Source organism: Heteronotia binoei, chromosome 12 (assembly GCF_032191835.1).
Source record: "Heteronotia binoei isolate CCM8104 ecotype False Entrance Well chromosome 12, APGP_CSIRO_Hbin_v1, whole genome shotgun sequence".
NCBI classification, from domain to species: Eukaryota; Metazoa; Chordata; class Lepidosauria; order Squamata; family Gekkonidae; genus Heteronotia; species Heteronotia binoei.
The window spans coordinates 34,513,266-34,538,121 of NC_083234.1; the positions used below are offsets into that span (position 1 = coordinate 34,513,266).

Consider the following 24,856-nt stretch of genomic DNA (forward strand, 5'->3'; position numbering starts at 1 on the left):
GCTTAAAACATTAGTACTTGTTGGTCTTAAAAGTGCTCTCTTTGTATTTCTCTCATGGGATCCAGGGAACTGGACAAAGGAACTGGGCTCTTGCCTTCCTTTCCCTGAGAACCAGGAGGAGGAGGAGCCTTAGCCAGTAGAAGAAAGAGAGGCTTGGCTCAGTAGTTCTGCTGTGCGATTGAGAGAGCCTGGCAAAGCAAGCTCTCCCTCCCCCCCTTCTTCCCAAGGGGGACCCTCAACCAATGGAGAAAACAGAGGCTTTGCTCTGTAGCTCCTATGCAATTGAGAAAGCCTTGCAAAGCAAGCTGAGATGCAGAAGGAAGCAAGAGAGAGTGAGAAGAAAGCAGATGACAGCCAGTTGCTCGGGGCCTGATAGGAGCCCTCCGGGGGTCTGATTCGGCCCATGGACCGTATGTTGGCACCCCTGCTGTAGGGCTTTCAAGAGACATTCAGTGGCGGTTTGCCATTGCCTGCCTCTGCGTACTTCTTGTGGTGGTGTCCCATCCAAATACTAACCAGGGCCAACCCTGCTTAGCTTCCAAGATCTGATTTAGCCTGGGCTATCCAGGGCAGGACAGATGAGAGAGTGAGACAAAGGTAAGTAAACTGTTCTATTTGCATGGGTCACATGCTGATTACTAAGTTGATTCCCCCCCCTTTTTTTTTCCACCCCACCCCTGCTGCTCAGCTGCTGGCTGGCTTGTAGGCCAAGCATTGGGGCATTCTACGTCCCTGTTTCTTTCATCTTGCTCATCACCTGGATTTACTTCCTGTGTGCTGGCATCAGTATGCAGTGCCAAGCGAAGAACCCGAAAGAGATGCCCAGACCTCTGGAGACGCCACCGCGCCTGGGCGGCAGCAGTAACCTCTTGACCGATTCGGGCTCCATCTCAGTCACACTGAACTCCAGCCCGCATAGTGCTGATCGCGATGGCATCTACTCCTTAGGGGTGCAGTTCTGGGCACTGATGATCACCCATTTCCTGTACATCACCCTGTGGGCCTTTGGAGCCACGGCCGTGTCCCAGCGCTGGTTTCTCCTGAAGGTGATCTTCAGCTGCCTCTATGGAGTCACCGCCATCGTGTTGGGGCTTTTTATCTTTGTTCACCACTGTGCCCGGCGCAGGGACGTGCAGAGCTCCTGGTTTGCCTGCTGCCCATATTACAGGAATGCTTTGCCCATGCAAGCCTACGTGCACCCGGGGGTGGGGGTGGAGGACGGCTCCCAGGTCTTCATTGGCTGCAGCCCAGAAGCAGCTCATTCTGCTAAGTCCTCGTCCTCCCCCAGCAGCACAAATTCAGCCCCAGGTTCCTGCAAGCTCAACAACTTGCAGGTGGCTCTTGGGCAGGCGGAGAGCAACCCTCTGCCGACCCCCTGCTACGAGGATCCGGAGATGCCCGCCAGCAAGAGCAACCCTGCTCCCAGGTATGCCAACAACCTCCACGGGCGCAGCAGGCACCACAAAAGTAGGACTAAGCAGTATCGGGAAGGGAAGCACCAGCGGCTGAAAGCGCTGCGGGGGCCTTCCTCGGATCACCCCGCCAGCGAGAGTGGGAGCTTCCACAACAGCCTCTCAGAGAGCTACCAAAGCAGCCGGAACAGCCCGCTGAACAACCGGCACCAGGGCCCGGTTCCCAACCTGGACTCGGCCCTCACGCAGTCAGACTTGAGCGATGGGGGTGGCAGCAGCCACAAGGCAGTGGACCTTGCCAGAGCCCAGCGGCGGAGCACCAGCAGAGAAAACCTCAAGCACCAGGCCGGCGCCGTGGACAAAGAGACTAAGAGGAGATCATTCCCACTCAACGTGGCCAACCAGAACGGGAGTCTGAAGGGCAGCAAGTATGATATCAACCTCGCCAGTGCCGACAGCACGGCGGGCATGAGAACGGGTCTCTGGAAGAGTGAGACGACAGTGTAGGAGAGGTTGGCAAACAGGTTGGAAGCTGCGAGCCATAAGTTATCTTGGAGCCTGCGAAAGCAAGCCTCAGAGGTAATTGTTGTGCACTAAAGGGGACTTGGGCGGCATCAGCAATAGCTCACGTGCTCCTTGGTCGTCTGCTAGGACCCCAGGAAGGTTCACCTGGTACTACAGCAAGAAGGGTAGTGTGTGTGTGTCGCGTCTTAAGAAGCAGGGCACACTCCCCCACACCTGACTTTCTAGACACCAGGTAATGTTGGTCAAGGAGTCTCCCCCTCTCCCTAGACAGAGCAGAAGACTTCTCCTTCCCTAAGGTGCCAGGGTAGTCGCGTGAAAGACAATCATTGTTCTAGAGGATCCTGGAGAATTGTAGTCTATTTAATCCTTCCTGCATGTTGTCACTTAGGCCCTAGATGCTTTTGTATATCATCTGAAGGGAAGGAGGGGTTTATAAGCTGAAATCTTGAGCATTGTATGTACATATGTATAGGCAAATTGCTACCCAGTGGAAGTGTCTTCGCTTTACGTTAAGCAATCATATCAAGGAGATCTCCCCTTCCCTTTAGCACTTAGCTCAGGGTCCATTCATACAACTCCTTTCCAGCTCAGCTTTGATACACTGATGAGATTGCTTCAACATCACTCCAAAGCAGGAGACAGACGATCTTTTGTTTTGAGAGAACTGAAGGTGTACAGTGGAGGAATCTTGCCTGCAGAGTGTAAGCTCTTGTCTGATTCTTCTCTGGCTCCAACAGGTCTTGAACCTGTGGACACCAGTGATAATGCAATGAGCGTACAGCAGCTAGCAGGCTGTAGGAGTCTCCCTAAAAACCTTTGGTTACCTCCAGCCTCAGTCAAAAGGTTCCCCTCCTCCCCACCAAAAAACTAGCAATGAGGACATTAGCCCCAATTGTTGTTTAGAGTAGCATTTTGGAAAGTTGGGAGACTGGAAAGAAAACCAGAAAAACATTTCTTGACTTTTGCAAGGAAAAGCCCCTGTTGGCTTTAAAACTCGTCTTTTAAGGATTACTTTGCATTAGACACTTTTCAACACCTCCATCTCCTTGGGGTTGTTTCTTTTTAAAGGCGCAGCTCTTGGTGTTGTGCCAAATTGTTCAAAAAAAAAATCACATGCACAAAGCTGTGTTTGAACACAAAACATCAAAAATGAGCTGGAATTGACCAGGACAGGGTGTCCTGAGATTGTCTCAAAGGCAGCTCCCCACAATGGTGGGGCTCCTGCACTACTGTCCCTGCAAGGCAGAGGCCTGGTCCTTGCCTAAACAGCAATAAGCAGTGGCCCTCTTTTCACATTATGTCTTGCAAGCGGACAATAATCATGGCACACATAAAATTTAGGGCTTGGTTCATACATGCAGAAGAATGAGGGGGTAGTAGCCTGAAAAACGAGAGTGGATTGCCCCACCTGAGATTTCAGGTGACAGATCTTAGAGAATCACATTTTGGAATACTCCTCTTGAGGGGGGGGGGTGGAGTTCGTGCAAACAGAAAAGCACTATAGGAAGCCAAGAGAGGCCACAAAATTTTTCTTCCAGTTGTGCTAGCTTGCATGGAGGTTGCTTTGGCTTTATGCGAAGGAACAATCGAAGCTAGGATCCCTAGCACCTGCAGTCGGCAGCAGAGCAATCTGTTCTGGCACCTGCTCATCCAGAATATAAGAATCTTGCTTTAGTTATGAGGGTGTTCCGTTTCCCAGTTCGCCTCCCCAAGCTTGTACAGTTTCTTCCAAAGATTTCAGAGCGTAAGGAACGCTCGAGCAGAGGCCATGGCGCAGCATCTGCTTTGCACGTTTCCCAGATTCCATTCTCGGCCTCTCTAGTTAAAAGGATCACGTAGCGGGTAATGTGAAAGCTCTGTGCCCGAGACTCCGGAGAGTCTGAGCAAAGTCCTGAATATGAAAGACCAGCGGGCTGACTTAGTGGAAAGCAGCTTCCTGTGTTGGATTGTCATCTGGGCAATTTTGCCCCTAGTATGTGATTGAAATAAGGAGTGCCTAGCCTCCCCAGGCCCCATCCATGCTGGACGGTTGCACAAGCTTTTGAACAGAGATGTAAAGTGACAAGGGGCTCTTACAGTGAGGTGACACAACAAAGGATATATATTTGATTTTCCAAAGAAAACACTACAGGTTTGTTGTCTCTGGTTTTTACTAAGTCCCATTGTAGGGTTGCCAGGTTCCCCCTGGCCACCGGTGGGGTGGTGGTGTCAGATCCAGGGTGGGAAACTCCTAGATATTTGCAGGTGGAGCCTGTGGCGGGGGGGGGGGGGGGGCGGACTTCAGTGGGGTACAGCGCCTCAGATTCTTCCCTCCAAAGCAGCCATTTTCTCCAAGGGAACTGGTATCTGTAGTCTGGAGATGAGCTAGAATTCTGGGGGATCCTCAGGTCCCACCTGGAGGCTGGCATCCCTAGTTTACTGAGTTAGCAAAAGTAAAAGCCATAGTTTAATCCAATCAAAGAAACTTAACAGCTACAAGTCACTTGGTTGTGACAAGCTGCACTTACCTCTCCTTTGTGGCAAATACTATGCAAAGATTGTCTGGGAAAAGGAGGTTGTCTGTATGACATTTTGTGGAGATTGTCCTAATCTATACCTTGTGTATTCCACCATCGCTCCCAAGAACTGTGAGAAACCAAGGAAGGGAGAGGGGAAAATATCTGTCCTTAACCTGCACCTTACTGTCCGGAAAACATACCATTCTTCTTCCCTTCCCTCTCCCCCTCATTACTGATTAACAACTAGACTTCCATGTTTCCAGAGGAAAAGGGATCAAGAGAAAGTATGGTAGTAGTTTAAAGCAACCCACCAGCAAACACAAAAGTGTTAGAAACAATCAAAAGCAAAGATTTGGTCTGTGAGTTGTTCTGACTTTGAAATGCCTGGTTTGAAAAGTTTGTGGAAACTTTTGGTTTGATATAGCTGGTGGAAAACCTAGTTTTTGGATTGTCCCCCCCACCACACACACACACTTCCCCCCCCTGCTCTGAACATTTCTTGTCACAGTCCTTATATTTTGTTGTATTGTGAAAAGTGAATTTTGTAAAAATCTTTTCAATAATATATTTTTAAAGAAACAATCAAAGGTTGTTGTCTGAGCAAGCAATTCGCAAAAAATAGCATACCCACTTTTTTCTGTTTTGTACTGGAAAACAAGGCAATGCAGCATAAAGACAGACCAGGCCTATTGCGTTGAAACATTTAGCAAGAGAATTCTCATGAGGCTTCTTCACACCCCTAGACCATAACAACACCCAGATAAGCACCGTGTGGGATGATTGTGGCGTTTGGAAGCTTAGACGGGCAAGGACAGAGGTTCCGGAAATCGCTGTGTATTCTCGATAGCTTGCACAACTGATCACCGTTAGGTGCCTTTTAAAGGGCAGCACATTTTATGGAGTCCTCCAGTGGCGCTAGAGTAATCTTAAAAGATCTACAGCCTCCTGACCAGGGCCAGCCATTTGGGGCTTTCCCACGTAATTAGCTGCACATGTCGTTATGCAACTTTGAGCATAACACTATTACTGTGGGGTGACTGCTATAATGTTTACAAAGCCCACCTTTCTGGCAGAGGAATCTAGAGTAGTCTATTAGCAGTTACAGTTTTATTTGGCATGCTGTATCTCCCGCTGTAGGGAAGCACTGTGATGTCCTTATGCTTTAGGTCTGAATGGATGTCCCTTTTAATTAGGTAACAGCAGATTTTAAGAAGACAGATATTCATAGGAATGAAGAGCCTGCTGGATCAGATTTGTGGTCCATTTAGGCCAGCATCCTGTTGCTGCATAGTGGCTAACCCGATGCTGCCCGGCAGCTGCCCCCTATTGTTGCCCCTCTGAGTGTATCGAGATGCAGTATAAGCTGATTCAGAGAGACTGGAAAGAGAAACTTCGGTGGAGAAATGGCAGCAACAGAAAAAGAGAACTTCCCTGAACAATCTGGCCACCACTTAGCAGTGCTTGCATTACAAACAGCAGCAAACACATGGATCCCACAATAAAAATTAATCCATTGAGCTAGGGCAGGATTGGGGGTGGGGGGAGTAGAGAGCAGCAGACATCTTCCTAGGAAACATGCATTGCCAGTTCAAGTCTCCACCCCCAGAAACATCTCATGGAGGAGGGGAATGACACCAGATAGACTGATGTATCACAAATGTACATTTGTTTTAGACAAAGAAAATTAAGAGAGACTGTGAAGTTGTTTCCAGTGTCTTATGTGCTGATCAATAGCAGTACGATTGTCATTTTAAAAAATCAACCATTCAGTGTTTATTAAGATAAGTCCTCCCCTCTGGACATAGAAAAACCTTAGAGACAGGCTGCCATTTTCAGTCTCCATGCCTGCTCAAATCCTACCTCCGAGGAACTGCAAGGGCCACTTGGCTTGTAGCACCACATAATGTGGGACAGGCCAAACAGACAGCCCATTCAGCCATAAGTCAGCCCAAGGATCCACACTGGCTCCAAGAGCAGGCATGGACAGCTGTGGCCTTTAAGGGGTTAAAGGGCACTTAATCTCTTTCTGCCTTCCCCATCTTCCAAAAACTGGTTCCTTCCTTTGCACCTGACAAATACTTCCTACAGACTCACTTGAAGTCATCCTTTTTTAACCCTTTCCGCCACTTTTATGAAAAAAATCCTTCATGGGTTTATAAGTTTTATATTTAATGAAGCCTATATCATATGTCCATTATGCAAACTGCATGATATTGGCGATGCGGAATTTGTTATATATGCTTGCTACACTGAAACAGTATTAATCAGGAAAGCTTTGTATTATTACCTTTATTTTTCTGTTTACATTATGAGCATATGACATATCAAACAGAGCTTTAGGAGACAGCTGTGCCAAAGAAACCATTTAAAGGGTTTTTTGTTTGTTGTTGTGTTTGTTTGCATTTTATATAAATGAACTGTTTCTAGCAGATGTTTTTGGTTTAATATATTAAAAGATTTGCAACATCCAATACATTTGGCTCTTGCTTTCTCACTCCTCTTGACAAAAGGACAACCCAAACAATTCAGTATCTGTTAAGTCAGAGTCAGGTTTTATTAAGTCTGGCTATAAGAGAGCCCCACCAGGGTTTAAAAAAAACAACAACAGCAGTGAACAGATGTATGCAGCCTTCAGGATTCCAGATGCTGAACACAGAATCAAGTCTGTCATGGCGATGCTGCTGTAAAAGCCTTGATCCTCTTTTTTTCCTCCATTCCCCAGAGATAGGAGGGTTGAGCAATGCAATGAATCAATGAACAAACTCAAAACATTTTCTCCCACACATTATATACTTTCTTCCCTTCAAGGCTTGAAAAAGTGAGGCACACGAGATCCAGATTCAGCAGCAATTTTTTAAAAATAAGCTACATCTCAACTGACACAAACACAATTAAGCAGCCTTCTAGTATAAGGGAGCTGGTTTTATTCTTGTGATCCTTTCTGGGTGAGAGGTCTTCAAATGCCTCTTCCCCCCACAATCAAGCAAGCCCTTCAGCTGAGATGAAAACAGCTCTGGAACCCTAAGCAGCAGACCAGAAGAACCAGGTCCAGCATGTCTGCACACCTCCCTGAGAATCCCTTCAGCTTCAGCCTCACAGGCAGGCTTGGGCTTTGCTGAACCTCTCCTTTTCTTCTGGGGTCCGAAGGTATTGTTCTATTTCACTATCCAAAATGGGCTCGTCTCCAGTGACTGAGAGCTCTGAATCGGAAATGGTGGTTCGCAGCTTCTTCCTGGGGTTAAGGAGACAGGGGGGGAGCAAGGGGGGCTGTTGGCTGCCGCACTTGCGCTTCTGTCCCGTAAGAAAAGTCCCTTCTGTCTCTGCATCTACAGTCTGCAGTACTGCTGTTGTTGAGTCTCCCGAAGGGTCATCTGCAGCAGAGTCCCCTGTGCGGAAGGCAGTTCGCAGGAGCAGGCGGCGGTGCTGCAGCAGGTCTGCAATGTATTTTGCGATGCTCTTCTTGTTCACCTTGAGCACTCGCAGCCAGCTGAGCTCAGATGCCATCTTAAGGAGGATGTTATGAAGCTCCTTCAGCCGCTGGCGAGCTGGTGGCGGCAGGTCCGTTCCAGCAAGCTTGCAGAACTGGGAGAGGGTGCAAGTGAGGCGACCGGCAGGGCACAGAGACTGCCAAGCCAGGTAGGCTGCTGCTGTGACTATGGGGATGGGATGCCGGCCAGTCACCAGCCACGTCTCACTGGCAAGCTCCACCACCTGAGTGGTCTGAGTCACCAGTTTCTCCTTGTCCTCCACAAACTTGCTTGGGACACTGGGTGAGTCTGGGAATAGTTTAAAGCTGTGAGGAGGGGGAGAAAAGCCAGAAATGCCATTAGACAGATAGAGCTACCTGAAGAAAAAAAGATGGAAGGTTATGAGCCAAACACAGCATCCCATTAAGGTGAAATGAGTCCTAACATACCAAGATGACAGGCAGCAAAAGGGTATTTTTTAGCTTGAAATTTAATCAAACAGACAAATCTGAGTCTCATTATTCGTCATTTGCAGGCTAGGCCTGGCTTTGCATTGTTTGGGCACTGTGTCATACACCCTGATCAAACCCAGAGAGAGAAGATGGCAGGAGTTGCCATTTTGAGAATCTTCATTTTGGAAAGTTCTTTGTTGTCACAGCTGCAAAGACAATTGTAAAACTGCATGGACATCTCATTCCAGCCACAGGGCTGCTGTTCCCAGATCTGGATGTATATAGACCATCTGCATCCCTGTTCCCATGTATATACAGCAAACAAGCCCAAACAGATGGATAGTATGAATCTGAGTTATATTCACAAATGTTTAATGTGCATGAATTATCTTCAGTGTCACATCTGTGCTTGGGAGTGTTACTGGTATATGTGAAAATGTGCACAGAGCCCTTCCTTCCTGTGAGCTCCTCGCAGCAACTGTGGCTGCTTTGCAAGGGATGGGCTCCTTGAAGGTTCTGGTAACCATCCATATAAATACTTGCTATATACTATAGAAATACATGCTACCTACAGCTATATGAGGGAAGTCCGTTATGATGTTGTACTTCTGAACTGAAGGGACAGTCTGGAACCCAGCCTGCTTCTGGATTGTCTACTAGCATTTCCAACAAAGGTGAATAGCTGTTTCTTGTCACAATTACATGATACAGATGCAGCCACCTCTGCAGCATGTCAGATCACACTGTCCCAGAAAAGTCACAACATGACTTTCATGTGGGGGATGCAAGCCACAACACTTGACCTTACTGTGTGCATGTGCCTTTCTGGTTTGTGGGGACTTGCGCCCCAGGATTTCTCTCCTTGGCTTAGCCCCAGAGCATGCTGCAATGCAGATTTCTTTTTAATTTCAATCCCCTTGCCAAGAAATATAACATTAATACACGGGTGAGTTCTACTAGACATTATATACCCATGGCTATCTGGACATCAACAATACTTTTAGCACAATATTTAACATGACCCCCAGACAATACTCCCTCTAAGCTGTGGAGTCTTGTGAGCAAAAATTCCACTTTGTGTGCCATTGGCATTAAAGTTGTGAGCTATTCATAAATTCGTTTGCTCTGGGGCCATCCTTCCTGAGCTAAGGCAAAAATGTGAGAGCCAGAGGCTAAAAACCTGTGAGCTAGCTTATATTGACTCAGCTTAGAGGGAATACTGCCCCCAGACTGTACACTGAAAGTTCCCTCTGCTATGCATACCTATCTGCAATGCACAAGGGCAACTTCTGGACAATTACACAGCTGTTCTTCACCCAGGAGAGAGCCACTTATGGCTGCAAATTTCATCTCCCCAAAAGTCTCTGTTTCCTCAACAGCTACACAACAAGTTGGAGAACCACATCAGGAAAAGGGCAAAAGAATTTTGCAATACCTGTCAAGGTGAGTTTTCACCAGGTCTACCAAGCTAAGAGCTGGTACATCCAGGGCTAGTTCCTTCAAGAAGCTCAAGTAGGTCTTGGCAAACAGCTCCTTTTCTGCATAGAGCAGCAAACAGATAGAGCCCATGGTCAGGGGCCAGTTGTGCTGCCGGCAGGTCACAAAGACACTACAACCCACCAGTATCTCTTTCTTATTCAAGCTGACAAGATGGAAGCAGGGGTGTCTGATTGCCTGTTGGTAATAGGTCACAGCTGTATCTTCAAACAGAGAGGGAAGCTGAAGAACTTTGCAGAGATCCCGGACACGCCCAATCCCTGTAGGGGAAACCATGTCCAGGTGGTTTTTTAAAAAATGTACACACAAAAACATGCATAATTTGTTTATCTGAGACATTGTTCTTTCTCATTATCAAAGCAACAACAACATAAAAGATCTTTTCAGTTGTGGCACCCACATTATGAAAAATGCTCTCCTAGTCTGTTCACCAGGTTTATTAAGTTTTCAGTGCCAGATGAAGACTTTTTAAATGGGTCAGCTTTTAATATATGCTTTTGTTCTAATTATATAAAATATCTTGTTTGTGAGCTACCTAGAGATCCTGCACTGGCTGGGAACTGCAAGACATACATTGTTTTAATCACCCCTGTGAGCATCAAAACATCTTGGAGCTGGACTGAAGCAATTTTCCATCTGGGCCAGGTTGCCTTTGCCATTGCCCCAGGAACCACTAAAAGATCACTACAATGCCCAGAAAGTGGTGGACCAATGAATAACAGAAGAAGTCCCTACAACAGCCATGCCATCACAGCTTCCATTGCCTGTTGTATTTAATTGCTCTAAGTGGCCTTGGTTGGGCTGGATGGTTTTTGTATTCTTATTTTACACTGTAATGGTGGGACTGATTTTCATTCACTGTGGTGAACCACCTCAAGCACTCAAACTACAGATATCAGTGGTTCTTCATCAGTGGTTAGCCCTATGAAGTACAGGAGTACAAAGGTCCACAGACAGACAGGATGCTGAGAAAAAGGTAGCTGTCTTCCCTTCATAAGATGGGAAAGCTATAGATCACATGTCCTTTAGCGTTCTTATTGGTTCATGTTGGGGGGGTGTGTGGAATCTTGACAATTCAAGATTTGCTGCTTTGTTCTAATGATCTTTCCCTATTTAGGGTTTCGGGAGTAACCAAAGTTGCCAGACCACCCTTTTGTCATGCAAGCATGTGATTGGTATGCCAAATTTAGAGGGAGCACAAGCTCAGAAAGTTTGAAAAATGTTTTAAATGAATGAATTGCTATAAGCTACTCAGAGCTCCAGGGTAGATTACAAATGCAATTCACCCAGACAAAACACGCGCATTATGTTGACATCAGTTTCACTATATTAAATAGTCTGTTTTGGTTAGTCAATTATTTTCTGAGATAACAGAAAATGGAATCTGAGTTATTTTTAAACCAATACAAATGAGACAAGAAATTTTAAGGTGATACACTTTCAAAGTTCCCAAGGTTTCACTCTTAAACTGGACAATACAGAGTCATCTTTGCATGCAGCTTTTTCTTTCCCTTATGGTGCTGCCTCACTAACCAGCCCTAATTTATTTTAATTTATTAACCGGCCTTAATTTATTTTGTTTTTGTACGTACAATTATTTTGCACATTGAATAGTTAGACAAAGCCCTGGACTCATCAAAAGTTACCCGGCCAGCATATGGCTCTGCCAAGATCAGGCTAAAATCCAATCTCTGTCCACTACACCATGAAAGGCTGTCAAGGAAATACCCTTGGACAGTACAGCGGATATTCATCTGGTCTCCCAGCAAAGGGGAAAGGCAGGTTAAAAAACATAGCTTTGCTTCTAGAAGTACTTCCTGTGCAGATGGCAGGCATACGCACTTCTGTATTAAAGGTGCAGGTGGACAATAAGAAACGCTTACCTCTTTGCACAGATCGGCTCAGCTGTTCATTTTGACCAGTACTTCGTGAATAAGTCACCTCTGGGAAGAAGAAAAATGGAATACATCAGTCAAAGCAGCCTTGTTCAAAGCTCACAGCAAAGCACTGGTTGCAAAAGTGGTGTAGGATCTAGCTATATTAGAAACCTGCTCTTCAGTACTCTCTCTGGAAACTTTCTGGATTCATCTGCCATCCACTGATAGAGCATCCCATCATCTCCCTGGATGATTAGACCTTTACTGTGATCACCCCATTCTCCAGGTACTGCTCTTAGCTTTTTCTTTCATAATACACCCAAGAACAGCTAGTTCTCAAGATGGCTTTGGGGATCCCCACTGATTTCTTTTCCCTGCCCATTAGACATGCACTGATATCTTTATGTGCTGAAACTATCCCTGAAAACCGTGGGACACCAAGAGTATCTTGGTATTTTCTGGAGGGCACTTTCAGCATCAGTAGCGGATGGCTAAGCAAGAAACTAAATGAACAGAAGTGGTGGCTGCTATTTCAGTTCAGATCTGATCACTGCAGTTAAAGGAAAAACACTGCACAATTCTTTAGGACAACATGAAAAAATTATGAATTATTTTCTTTCAGTTGAATGTGACAAAGCCAAGAACAGATTTTTAATGGTAGTAAACTAAATTCAGGTTGAATGATAAGGTGTGTTTCCAAAGAGAAGTTTAGCAATGGAGAAGTTGTTAAGATTCTTTACAGGATAAATTTTCAAGATGTTTTCAAGTTTCAAGATGTGCTACGGATGTTTTTAAAGTTAGCTAAGCAATTGGAGTAGGTTAGGATTAGGGATTTTAATTAATTAATTTAGGATTAACTAATAGTGAACCAGCAATCTCCGGGATAGAGTAAAAGAAGGGGGGAGGGAGGTTAAGATTAGAATAAAATAAGTGAGGAGAGAAGAGACGACAACCTGGTATTAGTGGAGGTTATACCGAACACAGAGGGGGATGTCTGGCCTGGGGATCCCAGTGCTCATGGGGAGGGGAAGGTACGACGGTGGGAGCAGACGGTATGATAAGGGAAGGAGGCGGAGACAAAACAGTGCTCGGCCCCCTTCCAGCCTGCGCCCCATCCCGACAGTGGCAGGTAGTGGGGCTAAGAGGAGCCCGTCTCCGTCATTGGTGTTATGTAACGCCAGGTCCATAAACAATAAGACCTCAATGCTTAGGGAATTCCTGCTTAAGCAGGACATGGACCTGGCTTGCGTGACCGAGACCTGGGTGCAAGATGGGGAGACAGTGGCTCTCTCCCAGATGACACCCCTGGGTTACTCGGTCTTTCACCAATCATGGACAAACGGGCGGGGGGGGAGGGGTGGCGCTACTTATACGGGAGGATTACTCCTTTAGGGCTCTCCCGGCCCCAATGATCGATGGCTTGGAATGTGCCGGTTTGGTGTGGGAAGTGGGGGAGGGGTTGGCAATCTGGCTGGTGTACCGTCCGCCTAACGCACCAGCCAGCGCCTTACCATCCCTGATGGAGGCTGTGGCGAGCTGGGCGTTGGAGTTTCCAAGGCTTATAGTCTTGGGTGATTTCAATGTCCATGCAGACGACGCTGCCTCCAATCGGGCGATGGACCTACTGTCTTCCATGGCGACACTGGGACTCTCCCAATTTGTTACCACCCCCACGCATCAAGTCGGACACATGTTAGACTTGATCTTTGCGTCCGGGATTTTGGTGGACGATATCACTGTAGAAGCGGTGCCATGGTCGGATCACCTAGCCCTTAAGGCTCGTGTGGGTGCGCCGCCCCAACCCTGTATGGGTGGCGAGCCTATTTTGGCTCGCCCGCGGAGTCTGATGGACCCGGAACAGTTCCAAATGGCTCTGTGGGATCCCTGGCCCTCCAACGATCCCCTTGATGACCTGGTAGAGGCTTGGCATGACAGGCTATCCAGGGCCATCAATGAGATCGCTCCCCGGCGTCCTCTGCGCCCCCGTAGCAGGCTGGCTCCATGGTACACCTTGGAGGTGCGGCAGCTGAAACAGGGACTCAGACGACTAGAGAGGCGGTGGCGGCATACTCGTGATGAAGCAACGAGAACATCCTACAGAACGTTTATGAAGTCTTATGAGATGGCAGTTAAGGCCGCAAAGAAGAAATACTTTGCGGCCAGGATTGTGTCTGCAAATTCGCGCCCAGCACAATTGTTTAAGATAATTGAGAATCTGACTACTCTGCCTCAGGGCAGACCAAATATAAGAGAATTGGAAATAGGCTGTGAGGCTTTTGCGAAATTTTTTACAGACAAAATCTTGTCCCTCCGCCAAGACTTTCCCACCACGTTGGATACAGTATTGGAACCCGAGGCTCCGTGCCTATCTTCTGATTTTAGTTTGGATCACTTCGACACACTTAGCTTAGGGGAATCTTGACCCATGCCCCTCCTGGCTAATTAAATCTTGTCAGAGGGAGCTAAGATATCCTGTACGGGATATCATAAATAGATCCCTCTTGGAAGGGCAATTTCCAACATCTTTGAAAGAGGCCATGGTCCGCCCTCTCTTGAAAAAAAGTACAGCAGACCCGGCCGAATTGGCGAATTACTGACCGGTCTCGAACTTACCATTTTTAGGTAAAGTTATTGAGAGGGCAGTGGCGGCACAGTTACAGAGATTTCTGGATGACACTTCCGCCTTAGACTCCCACCAGTCCGGCTTTCGTCCAGGTCATGGGACGGAGACAGTGCTGGTCGCCTTGGTGGATGACCTCCAGCGGCATCTGGATTGAGGCGGCGTGGCGGAGCTGATGTTGTTAGATCTGTTGGTCGCGTTCAACACGGTCGACCATTGGCTACTGGCCCGCTGGCTTGCTGACACAGGGATTAGGGGGTCCGCCTTACAGTGGCTTTCCTCCTTCCTTGATGGTCGGGGACAAAGGGTGGCAATTGGGGGAGAGCTGTCCCAGAGGCACCCACTAGTGTGCGGGGTGCCACAGGGCGCAGTTCTCTCTCCGATGTTATTTAACATCTACATGCGCCCCCTTGCCCAGATTGCCTGGAGGTTTGGGCTTGGGTGCCACCAATATGCAGATGACACCCAGCTCTATCTACTAATGGACGGCCGGCCTGACTGCGTTCCAGAAAACCTGGACAGCATTGCAGGCCGTGGCAGGTTGGCTCAGGCTGAGTGGGTTGAAGCTGAATCCAATGAAGACAGAGGTCCTTTGCTTGGGCCGTGGTGCCCTGGGGCGGGAAATCCCCCTTCCGGCTTTTGACGGTGTGCCGCTGAAAGCGGCCCATAGAGTCAGGAGCTTGGAGGTTGTTCTGGAGCCTTCATTGTCAATGGAGGCACAGATAGCAGCTACTGCCAAGTCAACGTTTTTTCATCTTCGACAGGCAAAGCAGTTGGCCCCCTTCCTCGGGCGCCAGGACCTAGCAACGGTGATCCATGCTACGGTCACCTCGAGACTGGACTACTGTAACGCCCTCTACATGGGGCTGCCCCTGTGCCGAACTCGGCGGCTGCAACTGGTGCAGAACACAGCGGCTAGGCTGCTGTTGGGGCTCCCAAGATGGGAGCACATACAGCTGGGGCTGCGCGGACTGCACTGGCTGCCGGTGGTGTACCGAGTTCGTTACAAGGTGCTGGTTATTACCTTTAAAGCCCTATATGGCCGAGGACCTGTCTACTTGAGGGACCGTCTTTCCCCGTATGAACCCCAGAGAGCACTAAGGTCAGCTGGAAAGAACCAGCTGAATATCCCTGGGCCAAGGGAGGCCAGATTGAAGTCCACCCGGGATCGGGCCTTCTCCATAGCGGCTCCCCTGCTGTGGAACCAACTTCCGGAGGAGGTACGGGCCCTGCGATGTTTAGACCAATTTCGCAGGGCCTGTAAGACCCACCTCTTTAAAATGGCCTTCACTTAATACCGAGCCAAGAAAGTCCTGCTGGATATATTTTATGTTTCAGTCACTGGATTTTATGGAAGATCTTAACTATAGCACCATAATCTTAATCCTATTGTAATTTTAATGATTTTAAGGTTGATTTTATAACTGAAATTGTAATTATTGTATATGGTTTTATTGTACACTGCATTTACATGTTGTGAGCCGCCCTGAGCCTGCTTGCGGGGAGGGCGGGATATAAATAAAAAGTATTATTATTATTATAAGATAATGCTGGAGGAGACCCCATGTCAGGGATACTTTCAATGTAGAAGACCCAGCTTTAGAGCCAGTAGTAGATGGCAAAGGATGGAGCATTGGTGTCAAACATATGGCCCTCAGGCCACATCCATCCCCTGTTGGACACCAATCAAGCAAGTGGCTGTCTACTACTTCCTACTTCCTGTTCCTCCTTCCTGTTTCCAGTATTGCAGCTGGCTTTTGCCCAGTCAAAAGCCCCGTGGTGCAGAGTGTTAACGCTGCAGTACTGCAGTCCTAAGCTCTGCTCACAACCTGAGTTCGATCCCCGGCAGTAGTTGGGTTTTCAGGTTTTCAGGGCTCCAGGTTGACTCAGCCTTCCATCCTTCCAAGGTCAGTAAAATGAGTATCCAGTTTGCAAGGGGGAAAGTGTAGATGACTGGGGAAGGCAATGACAAACCACCCCGTAAAAAGTCTGCCGTGAAAATGTTGTGAAAGCATTGTCACCCCAGAGTTGGAAATGGCATGCTTGCACAGGGGACCTTTCCTTTCCTTTGCCCAGTCTCTCCCATTTCCTGCTTTGCAGAGGAGAGGGGAAAAAAGCCAAGTCTCCTTTCCCTCAATTTACTGAGGGCTCCTCCCCCTCCTTTGGGGAGGGATGGTTAAGGAAAGAGACATAGAGAGAGAAAGAGTGCCACAGCACTTTTAACAAGACCAACAACATTTTATTCCAGGTATAAGCTTTTATGTGCCTGCACACTTTTTCAGAGAGAGGGAGGGGGAAGGAGGGAAAGAAAGAGCCAGAGAAAGAGAGTGTAAGGCCCCCATGTACTTCTGTAAAGGGTACACTGGGAAAAAGACATCCCTCATAATCCTTCACCCCCAATTCTCTTAATGTACAAGTGCGAGCCATATTTGGGTTAGGGGTAAGCCAGAGTGTAGTCTGGAAGTATACAATATAAACCAGTAGCTCACAACTTCAAAGCCAGTAGCTCACAATGTAAAATTTTTGCTTACAAGACTCTGCAGCTTAGAGGGAACATTGATCTAGCAGCAAAGCACAAGTCTGACCTGTTATTTTGGGAGGTGGCTGTAAGGCATCTCCAGGCTACATGTCCCCCCCTCCCCCAATCTAAAACAAAAGAGGTATTTCTATCTATTGTGGAGTCCATAGGAAAGGTAAAATCCCTTATCACAGAAACCCAACACCCTGAATCCTTCCTTCCTAATCCAATCATCCTAATTGATGGGTTACTCCCACCACTGGGCAGCCTTTGCTCTCCAGCAATCTAGGATCATCAGCAAACATTAGCATTCCTGGACAAATTGCATCAAGAAACATTAACAGTTCCTGCTTATACCCAAAACCCATCTCCTGGCCCTATTCTCTGAGCAAATAGAACATTACACTTCTATATCTAGCACCTGGGAAACATTAACTGACCCTCACTACACAATGGAAATTCCATCAAACTATTGCATAAACCACTTAACACATTCCAGTTTATGTTTTTGCCTGTTTAAGGAGAGACTCTGGACATGCTCAGTGTGTCTTGCCACAGATTTGCATCCCCAAACTCTGTTTGGGCCATTTTCCATATTCATATCCTCTGCTTCATGGACTCCTGGACCTCTGATTGGTAACTATATTTCCCCCAAATCCCTCTCATCTCTATTTTCTGTTAAGCTTGTGTGTTTGTTTCCAGTGTTTCTGTATGAGTGGATTACTTTATTATTTTCTATTAGTAAAACAACCTCTCTTGGTTAAGCAACAGTCTGGTTAATTCTGAGAGTTCACTAAGGAACAATCCTGGTAGATAATCTTCATTATCAGCTGCAATTCAGCAGTCTCTCTAACCTCTCTTAGAAATTCCTTTGTAAGAGAACTGCTACTCTTAGGTCAGCAACTGAATGTCCTGGAAGGTTAAAATATTCCCCCACTGATTTTTAAATTGTTGTGGTTTCTAACAGCAGTAGAAAGAGTAAGAGTCCAGTAGCACCCTGAAGAGTAACAAAATTTATGTTAGGGTATGTGCTTTTGTGAGTCACTGCTCACTTGATCAGCCTTATTTCCATTTATACTTTGCATCTTCCTAGATTGAATCCTCCTGTACCAAATTGCGACCTAGGTTTCCAGTCTCATTACCAGTGCTGATCACACCTAATCCAATCACACCTGCTGTTGCCATTCAGCATCTGAAATAATCTTTATAAAGTTTATACCTCTGGTACTTCATATGGCACACATGGTCTAGCCCAATAAAGTGACCCAGTCCACATAACAAGTGAGTTTGGCACCTGTGCTCTAGAGGTACAATACAAAGTAGCGGAGGCTGGAAGAAGCATTGGCAACCCCCCCACATGAACATAATTACACATAGCCCTCCAAAAACCTATCCTCTAGTTACTAATACAATAAAACAAATAAAGTGAAGCCGTGCAGATGCCAGTATTACATAAAATACAGCTTTTCTTATTAGAAAGGACATTTTTGCAACACAGAGCCATTAAAATAATAGACTATAAATCAGTACATATATTTCATTCAATAACTGGATCAAACAGGCAGAAATTTATTACCTGCAGCACAGTGTGACATAGCCTTTTCTACATATGCAAGTCTGGTTTCCCTTACATGAGAGCAAGATTCATAAATTCCAGTGGGTCTAGAATAAATATGTTGTAGAGTGAAGCATAGTTTTGTATCTTCCCCCTCTGCATATACTCTAGCAGTTGAACTCACCTTGCAAATGCTTTTCATCAGTGTATGTGGTTGTGAGGAGTCCTTCAGTCAGGATGAAGCCGCAGTCTGCGCACACCAGCTGGTTCTGAGCATAGTGAGAATCCTCTACTATTTCTGAAGAGCCACAATCTGGACACTTCCTTTGACTTGACATATCTGTAACCTGAAAGCATAACAACTCACAAAATGCTTATATTTGGACATGGAAAATGTTAACTATAATTTAAAACACTAGACATACCAACAGTAATTTTCTAGATGACTCCTGAGGATGAAAAGTCACTATCTCATCCTTTTTAAAACCTTAAAACTCTTGGTCCAACAGATAGGACCAAGCACAAATATATTATCAATGTAGCACAAATATATTATCAACATTCAACGTTCACAGTTTCATGAACATTTCTGTATACTGAACTCCATTTGAAACTGACATCCCAGCAATGACAGTGAACCAGTCAAAATACTACTAGGAAAATTTACAGGTGAAAATCCTGTGAGAAGAAAAGATTGCAGATCCTCTGCCTGTTCTTAGCTTCAAGGCAAGTTAGTTGTCTGTATCTTTGAAAATCATTACATAGTCTTCACATCAGTTAGAGGGTTCTTTACTACTTGGAGCAAGTCTACCAAACCTTCAAAATTTACAAAAATATCTGTGTCCCAAGGAGAGGGCAGGAGAGGACAAAACCCAGACCCGGCATCTGGATCGGGGCGGTGTGGCGGTGCTGATGTTGTTAGACCTGTCGGCCGCGTTTGACACGGTTGACCATCAGCTACTGACCCGCCGCCTCGCCGATGTTGGGGTTAGGGGGTTGGCCTTACAATGGCTTTCCTCCTTCCTTGAGGGTTGGGGACAAAGGGTGGCAATCGGGGAAGAGCTCTCCCAGAGGCGCACACTACACTGTGGGGTACCTCAGGGAGCAGTTCTCTCACCGATGCTATTTAATATCTATATGCGCCCCCTTGCCCAGATTGCCAGGAGGTACGGGCTTGGGTGTCACCAGTATGCAGATGACACCCAGTTTTATCTACTAATGGATGGCCGACCTGACTGCGTCCCAGAGAACTTGGACCTGGCACTGCAGGCCGTGGCAACTTGGTTAAGGCTGAGCGGGCTGAAATTGAATCCGGCGAAGACAGAGGTCCTTTGCCTGGGTCGGGGCGCTCTAGGAGGGGAAATATCTCTTCCGGTCTTTGATGGGGCGCCGCTGAAAGCGGCGCACCGGGTTAGAAGCCTGGGAGTTCTACTGGAGCCTTCATTATCAATGGAGGCCCAGATAGCAGCCGCTGCCAAGTCAGCCTTTTTTCATCTGAGGCGGGCAAGGCAGTTGGCCCCCTTCCTGGAGCGTCGGGACCTGGCAACAGTGATCCACGCAACGGTCACCTCGAGACTGGATTACTGTAATGCCCTCTACATGGGGCTGCCTTTGTGCCGAACCCGGAAGCTGCAGCTAGTGCAGAACGCGGCTGCCAGACTGTTGCTGGAGCTCCCAAAGCGGGAGCACATACAGCCGGGGCTGCGTGAACTGCACTAGCTGCCAGTTGTATACCGGATTCGCTACAAAGTGCTGGTTATTACCTTTAAAGCCCTATATGGCCGAGGACCTCCCTACCTTAGGGACCGCCTCTCCCCGTATGAACCCCAGAGAGCACTGAGGTCAGCAGGGAAGAACCTGACTATCCCTGGCCCAAAGGAGGTAAGACTCCAGAGTACCCGTACTCAGGCCTTCTCAGTTTTGGCCCCACAGCTGTGGAATCAACTCCCAGAGGAAATGCAGGCCCTGCGGGACATTGAACAATTCCGCAGGGCCTGCAAAACCATCCTGTTCCAAATGGCCTTCACCAGCTGATACTACTAAATTGCCAAGTAAACTTGCCGATGGAATAGAACTAAATGTATTAATGTTTTTAGAATTTTATGGATTTTAATTTGTCTTCAAATGTTATTTATTATACAATGTATGTATCGAATTTTATGCTGTTAGCCGCCCTGAGCCGCTTGGTCGGGGAGGACGGGATACAAATAAAATGTGACTGACTGACTGACTGACAGACCAATGGCCTCACGCTATCAGTTCCTGAACAGCCAGGCAACTACCTGTGATAATTCTGCTGATTTACTGTGAAGGAAAACTGCAAATCATCTTGAGTACACTGGCAGAAAAGTGATTTATAAATATTGTAAAGAAATATTTCTGTAGAAGAATACCAAGAACAGGCATGTGTTTTGTCCAAGGACCGCAGACATGAGAGGAAGGACATTCTGGTCTCTGCCACGAATTAGGGTTTCCAAGGACTGCCAAGTAGATTTAGGGTTATAATTAACTTGTCATTTGTAAATTGTCTTGACAATAATTTGAGTGTGTGTCTGTATATATGTGTAGAAATGTTCTGATCTAGAAACAATGCCTTCAGTCCTGATCATACACACAGAAGTCAGATGCACTCTGGGACAAAAAAAGAAGAGCCAAAGCAATTCCCTAATATTTTCTGTGTACCAGACCAGAAGTCCAACATTTCCAAGAGATTTTAAAACAGAGGTCCAGCTACAACTACTAACATTTTTCCTCCTGGGCCTTTTATAGCAGCAAGGCAGCAGAAAAGTTAGCAAGTAAAAATCCTTAAGCAACTATTAATTTATTATTTAATTAATTAAACTAAATGGGACCATGGGGAAAACATCACACATCTGCATAGTGGTTCACACATATAAATTAATTAGTAAAACTGCCTGTCTCAGCATCACAAGCTTAGATGGTTTTAAATGTGGACTAAACAAAGTGACAGACTAGTCCTCTCATTGTTAATCAGATATAGCAACTCAATAGAGTCTCCATGTCCAGGACATATAGCAACTCAGTAGAGTCTCCATGTCCGGGCGCAGCACACTTGTGAGTGTCAGATGAAAAATCATATTAGTCTGTGGCAGTATAAAACAGGCACTTTAAAGACAAACACTATTACAGCATAAGATTTCATCTGGTTTATGAAACTGTACACTGGAATAAATTGTTAGTCTTCACAGCGCCATTGGATTCCTACTTTTTAAATATTAACTGTTGCAAGAGGATGATGCTTTAACCCCCATATGAGCCTTTCAAAGGCAACTACTCAGTCACTGTGGGAAACAGGATGCTACTTTGGTCAGACATTTTGCCTAAACAGCCAGAACTACACACACACACACACCCCGCGCCGCCCTTATAATGCTTGCAAACTTAACCTCTTCTCAAACTATATCCTGGTATTTATGGCTTTTTTAAAAAGCAGAGTTATCGGTTGACAAGACAAACAGCATTGCTAACCGTGGGGCCATATCAATACTCACTTTAGAGCCCCCAGCAGATAGGGCTGCCAACCTCCAGGCTACACCAGCAGATCTCTCGCTATTTACAACTGATCTCCATATAACAAAGATCTGCTCCCCTGGGGAAAATGGCTGCTTTGGAGGGTCGCCTCTGTGGCATTACATCCTACTCCCTCCCCTCCGCCGTCCCCGAGCTCCATCCCCCAAATCTCTAGGTATTTCCCAACCCAGGGTTTAGCAACCTTCCCAAAAACAAAAGGACCCCACAGACTGCCAGCGCCAACTTGCCCTAATTAGGAAACACGACGCAAAAAGGAACTCTCTGGGTCAGCATCAAAAGCGGACGAAGGTGGCCAGCCCCCACCCAAAGTACCCAGCTTCACCACCTCCCTAAAACAATCTGCAAATACCTCCGTTCCTCCGGTACATCCACTTATCTCTCGAGGCGCCTTTTTAACATCTCAATAAGCAGATGGGGGAACCTTTTGAACAAAGGACACGTTTCTTCCGGGCAATCACCATGACAACAACGCAGCGGGCTCTGATGCTGTCCTTCTAAAATGGTCTCCGTACAGAACGCACGAGAGGAAAAATAACGTTCCGGGGTTGGCCCTGATGGAGTGCTTACAAGCAAACGTAAGCAAGTTTTAGATTCCTGCTGTCCTCTATCGGTTACGATACTGTCAGTATAGTTCCAGTGTGTTCCTGCATGGCCCTCTCCCCCATTCCTGCACAGAACAAGCTGGTTCAGTGTCAAATTTGCTTGATGTGCTGTAACTAAGGTCTAGTTCATTCATCTTTGATCGGGCAGGCAGATAAATCCATGGAGAGTCTACCCCATTAGATAGTGGCTGCCGCTATTTTGACATTACGGCGCATAAAAAGGGCCATAGTAACATGGCGATATCTGGCATGGAACTTTCTATTCTTTGCAGAATGGCGGAGAGCATGAAAGCTTGGCTGGTGTCTGGTTCTTTCTAGACTAAGTCTACAAAACTTCATAGTGCCTGAAATACTAAAAGTGAAAGCATTTTATGCCGCACACTGGGGGAGGGAGGGGAGAGATTTCCCTGTCAAGCCTGATGACGATCATCACTACCAATTGGGATATTTCAAGCAGGCAACAAGAAATAGCACCCATTTAAATGGGAGCCTATGCAAGTGATCAACAGCAGGCTTGACAACCAAAAGTCACAAGAGATTAATAATATGGTATAAAATGCTTGCCCCTTAAGCAATTTGAAGATGGGAAATTTTCCCATAGAGATTCACCCCATTGTGGGAACTTGGGAAACAGACCACCGGATGGATTGCCAACATGGCCCAGAGGTATGTCAATAGGCCCAAGTGCGTTGTTCTCATACGGTTCATTCCTGAGCTAACAAATAAGATCAAAATGTGATGCTTAACACCGATTTTGAATTATCTTGAAAATGACCTAGGTGCATTATTAGATCTTTTTGGCTCTTGCACAGAACACACTGGAACTACACTATCACCCCAGATAATACAAGTTACAAAAATTAACGTTTTTAATCTGTCCATTCACTGTGAAACTACTTCAAACTATGCTCTGTCCATTCACTATGAAATTACTTCCGTGTATAAATTTCACAGAATATATCAAAAACCTGTGTTTATTTATTAGGTTTATACCCCACCCTCCCCACCAAAATGGGCTCAGGGCAGCTTACAGGCCAAGTGGCAGTTAATAACGTAAAAACTTTTTAAAAGAAAAAGCCCAGCAGGAACTGTGTTCCTACTGATACACAGATGGTTGTAGAAGTCCTGCTTGGAAGAAGTGCAGACAAAACAAGTTCTTAGCTGACTCCTTGTCCAGGCTTATTGGGACTTTATTTGTAGTCTTCAGATGATTTTTTGGTACTCTATAAAAGAAAATCTTTTACTATTTCTAATTGAACTGTGAGACTTATTCCCTTTGGACAGCATTCATGGTAAAACCTGAAAAGGATTTTTGTAGTGCCCATTTTTTGGAATATATATACACACACAGGATTTTGAGATATTCTGTGAAACTTATAAACATTGGAAGTAATTTAATAGTGAATGGACCAAGATCATAATTGGAAGTATTTTCACAGTAAATGGACAGATAATAAACTATATTGTATTTGTTATCTGGGGTTATGATACTATCAGTATAGTTCCAGTGTATTCCTGCATGGCCCTCTCCCCCATTCCTGCACAGAACAAGCTGACAAGCTGGTTCAATGTCAGATTTGCTTGATGTGCTGTAACTAAGGACTAGTTCATTAATCTTAGATTAGGCAGGCAGATAAATCCATGGAGATGTTTCAAAGGAATCAATGGTTTGGCAGAACTTTTAGAAATGTTGCATTTGCACTTCATATTGGAACATGTACTGTATGCAGTTCTACAGAACTGATAGCTACATATTAATTGCTACTTGATTAAATAGTTGACAAATGGCTAGCCCCTATCAAAGTTTTCTGTAGTGGTTAAGTGTGCGGACTCTTATCTGGGGGAAGCAGGTTTGATTCCCCACTCCTCCACTTGCAGCTGCTGGAATGACCTTGGGTCAGCCATAGCTCTCGCAGAGCTCCTTGAAAGGACAGCTTCTGTGAGAGCTCTCTCAGCCCCACCCACCTCACAGGGTGTCTGTTGTGGGGGAGGAAGGTAAAAGATTGTAAGCTGCTCTGAGACTGAGATTCAGAATGAACTGCAGGGTATGAATCCAAATCATCTTATCTCAGTCATGAGCAGCAAAATGAGGTCACCCACATAGCCATATGTCTCTTCCATTACATGGGGTCCAGCAGCGAAGAAAAATATGATTTTCAAATTAATTCCCCTAACCCAACTTCCATGAAGACTGGAAGTATGCAGGAACAAAATGCTGAGAGCAACCAAAGCTGTTAAGGGAAGACCAAGGGAAAAACAGCTTACCCGAGAGCTTTCAGAA

The 24,856-nt window shown here is 46.2% G+C and overlaps 2 protein-coding genes across 3 annotated transcripts in view; one reads left to right on the top strand and one right to left on the bottom strand.

Moving 5' to 3' along the window:
* Nucleotides 1-6,908, top strand: part of ADGRA2 (adhesion G protein-coupled receptor A2) — a 125,205-nt gene extending 118,297 nt beyond the window's left edge. The window contains exon 19 of the mRNA XM_060251882.1: nucleotides 689-6,908. Coding sequence (XP_060107865.1) covers nucleotides 689-1,919 — 1,231 coding nt within the window. The 3' untranslated portion in view covers nucleotides 1,920-6,908. The remainder of the gene's footprint in view (nucleotides 1-688) is intronic.
* Nucleotides 6,909-6,964: 56 nt separating this feature from the next.
* On the bottom strand, nucleotides 6,965-22,460 carry BRF2 (BRF2 RNA polymerase III transcription initiation factor subunit). 2 transcript variants are annotated; one of them, XM_060251885.1, is made up of 6 exons: nucleotides 22,323-22,432; nucleotides 18,847-18,917; nucleotides 18,606-18,768; nucleotides 11,735-11,794; nucleotides 9,790-10,111; nucleotides 6,965-8,228 (listed from the first exon to the last, which is right to left on the bottom strand). In XM_060251885.1, exons 3-6 carry the CDS (start codon nucleotides 18,757-18,759, stop codon nucleotides 7,529-7,531), a joined length of 1,236 nt encoding a protein of 411 aa, XP_060107868.1. In that variant the 5' UTR covers nucleotides 18,760-18,768; nucleotides 18,847-18,917; nucleotides 22,323-22,432; the 3' UTR covers nucleotides 6,965-7,528. The 2 variants fall into 2 exon arrangements, with proteins under 2 accessions (XP_060107868.1, XP_060107867.1); XM_060251884.1 differs by lacking the exon at nucleotides 18,847-18,917 and having other exon boundaries at nucleotides 22,323-22,460.
* Between the last annotated feature and the right edge of the window lie 2,396 nt (nucleotides 22,461-24,856).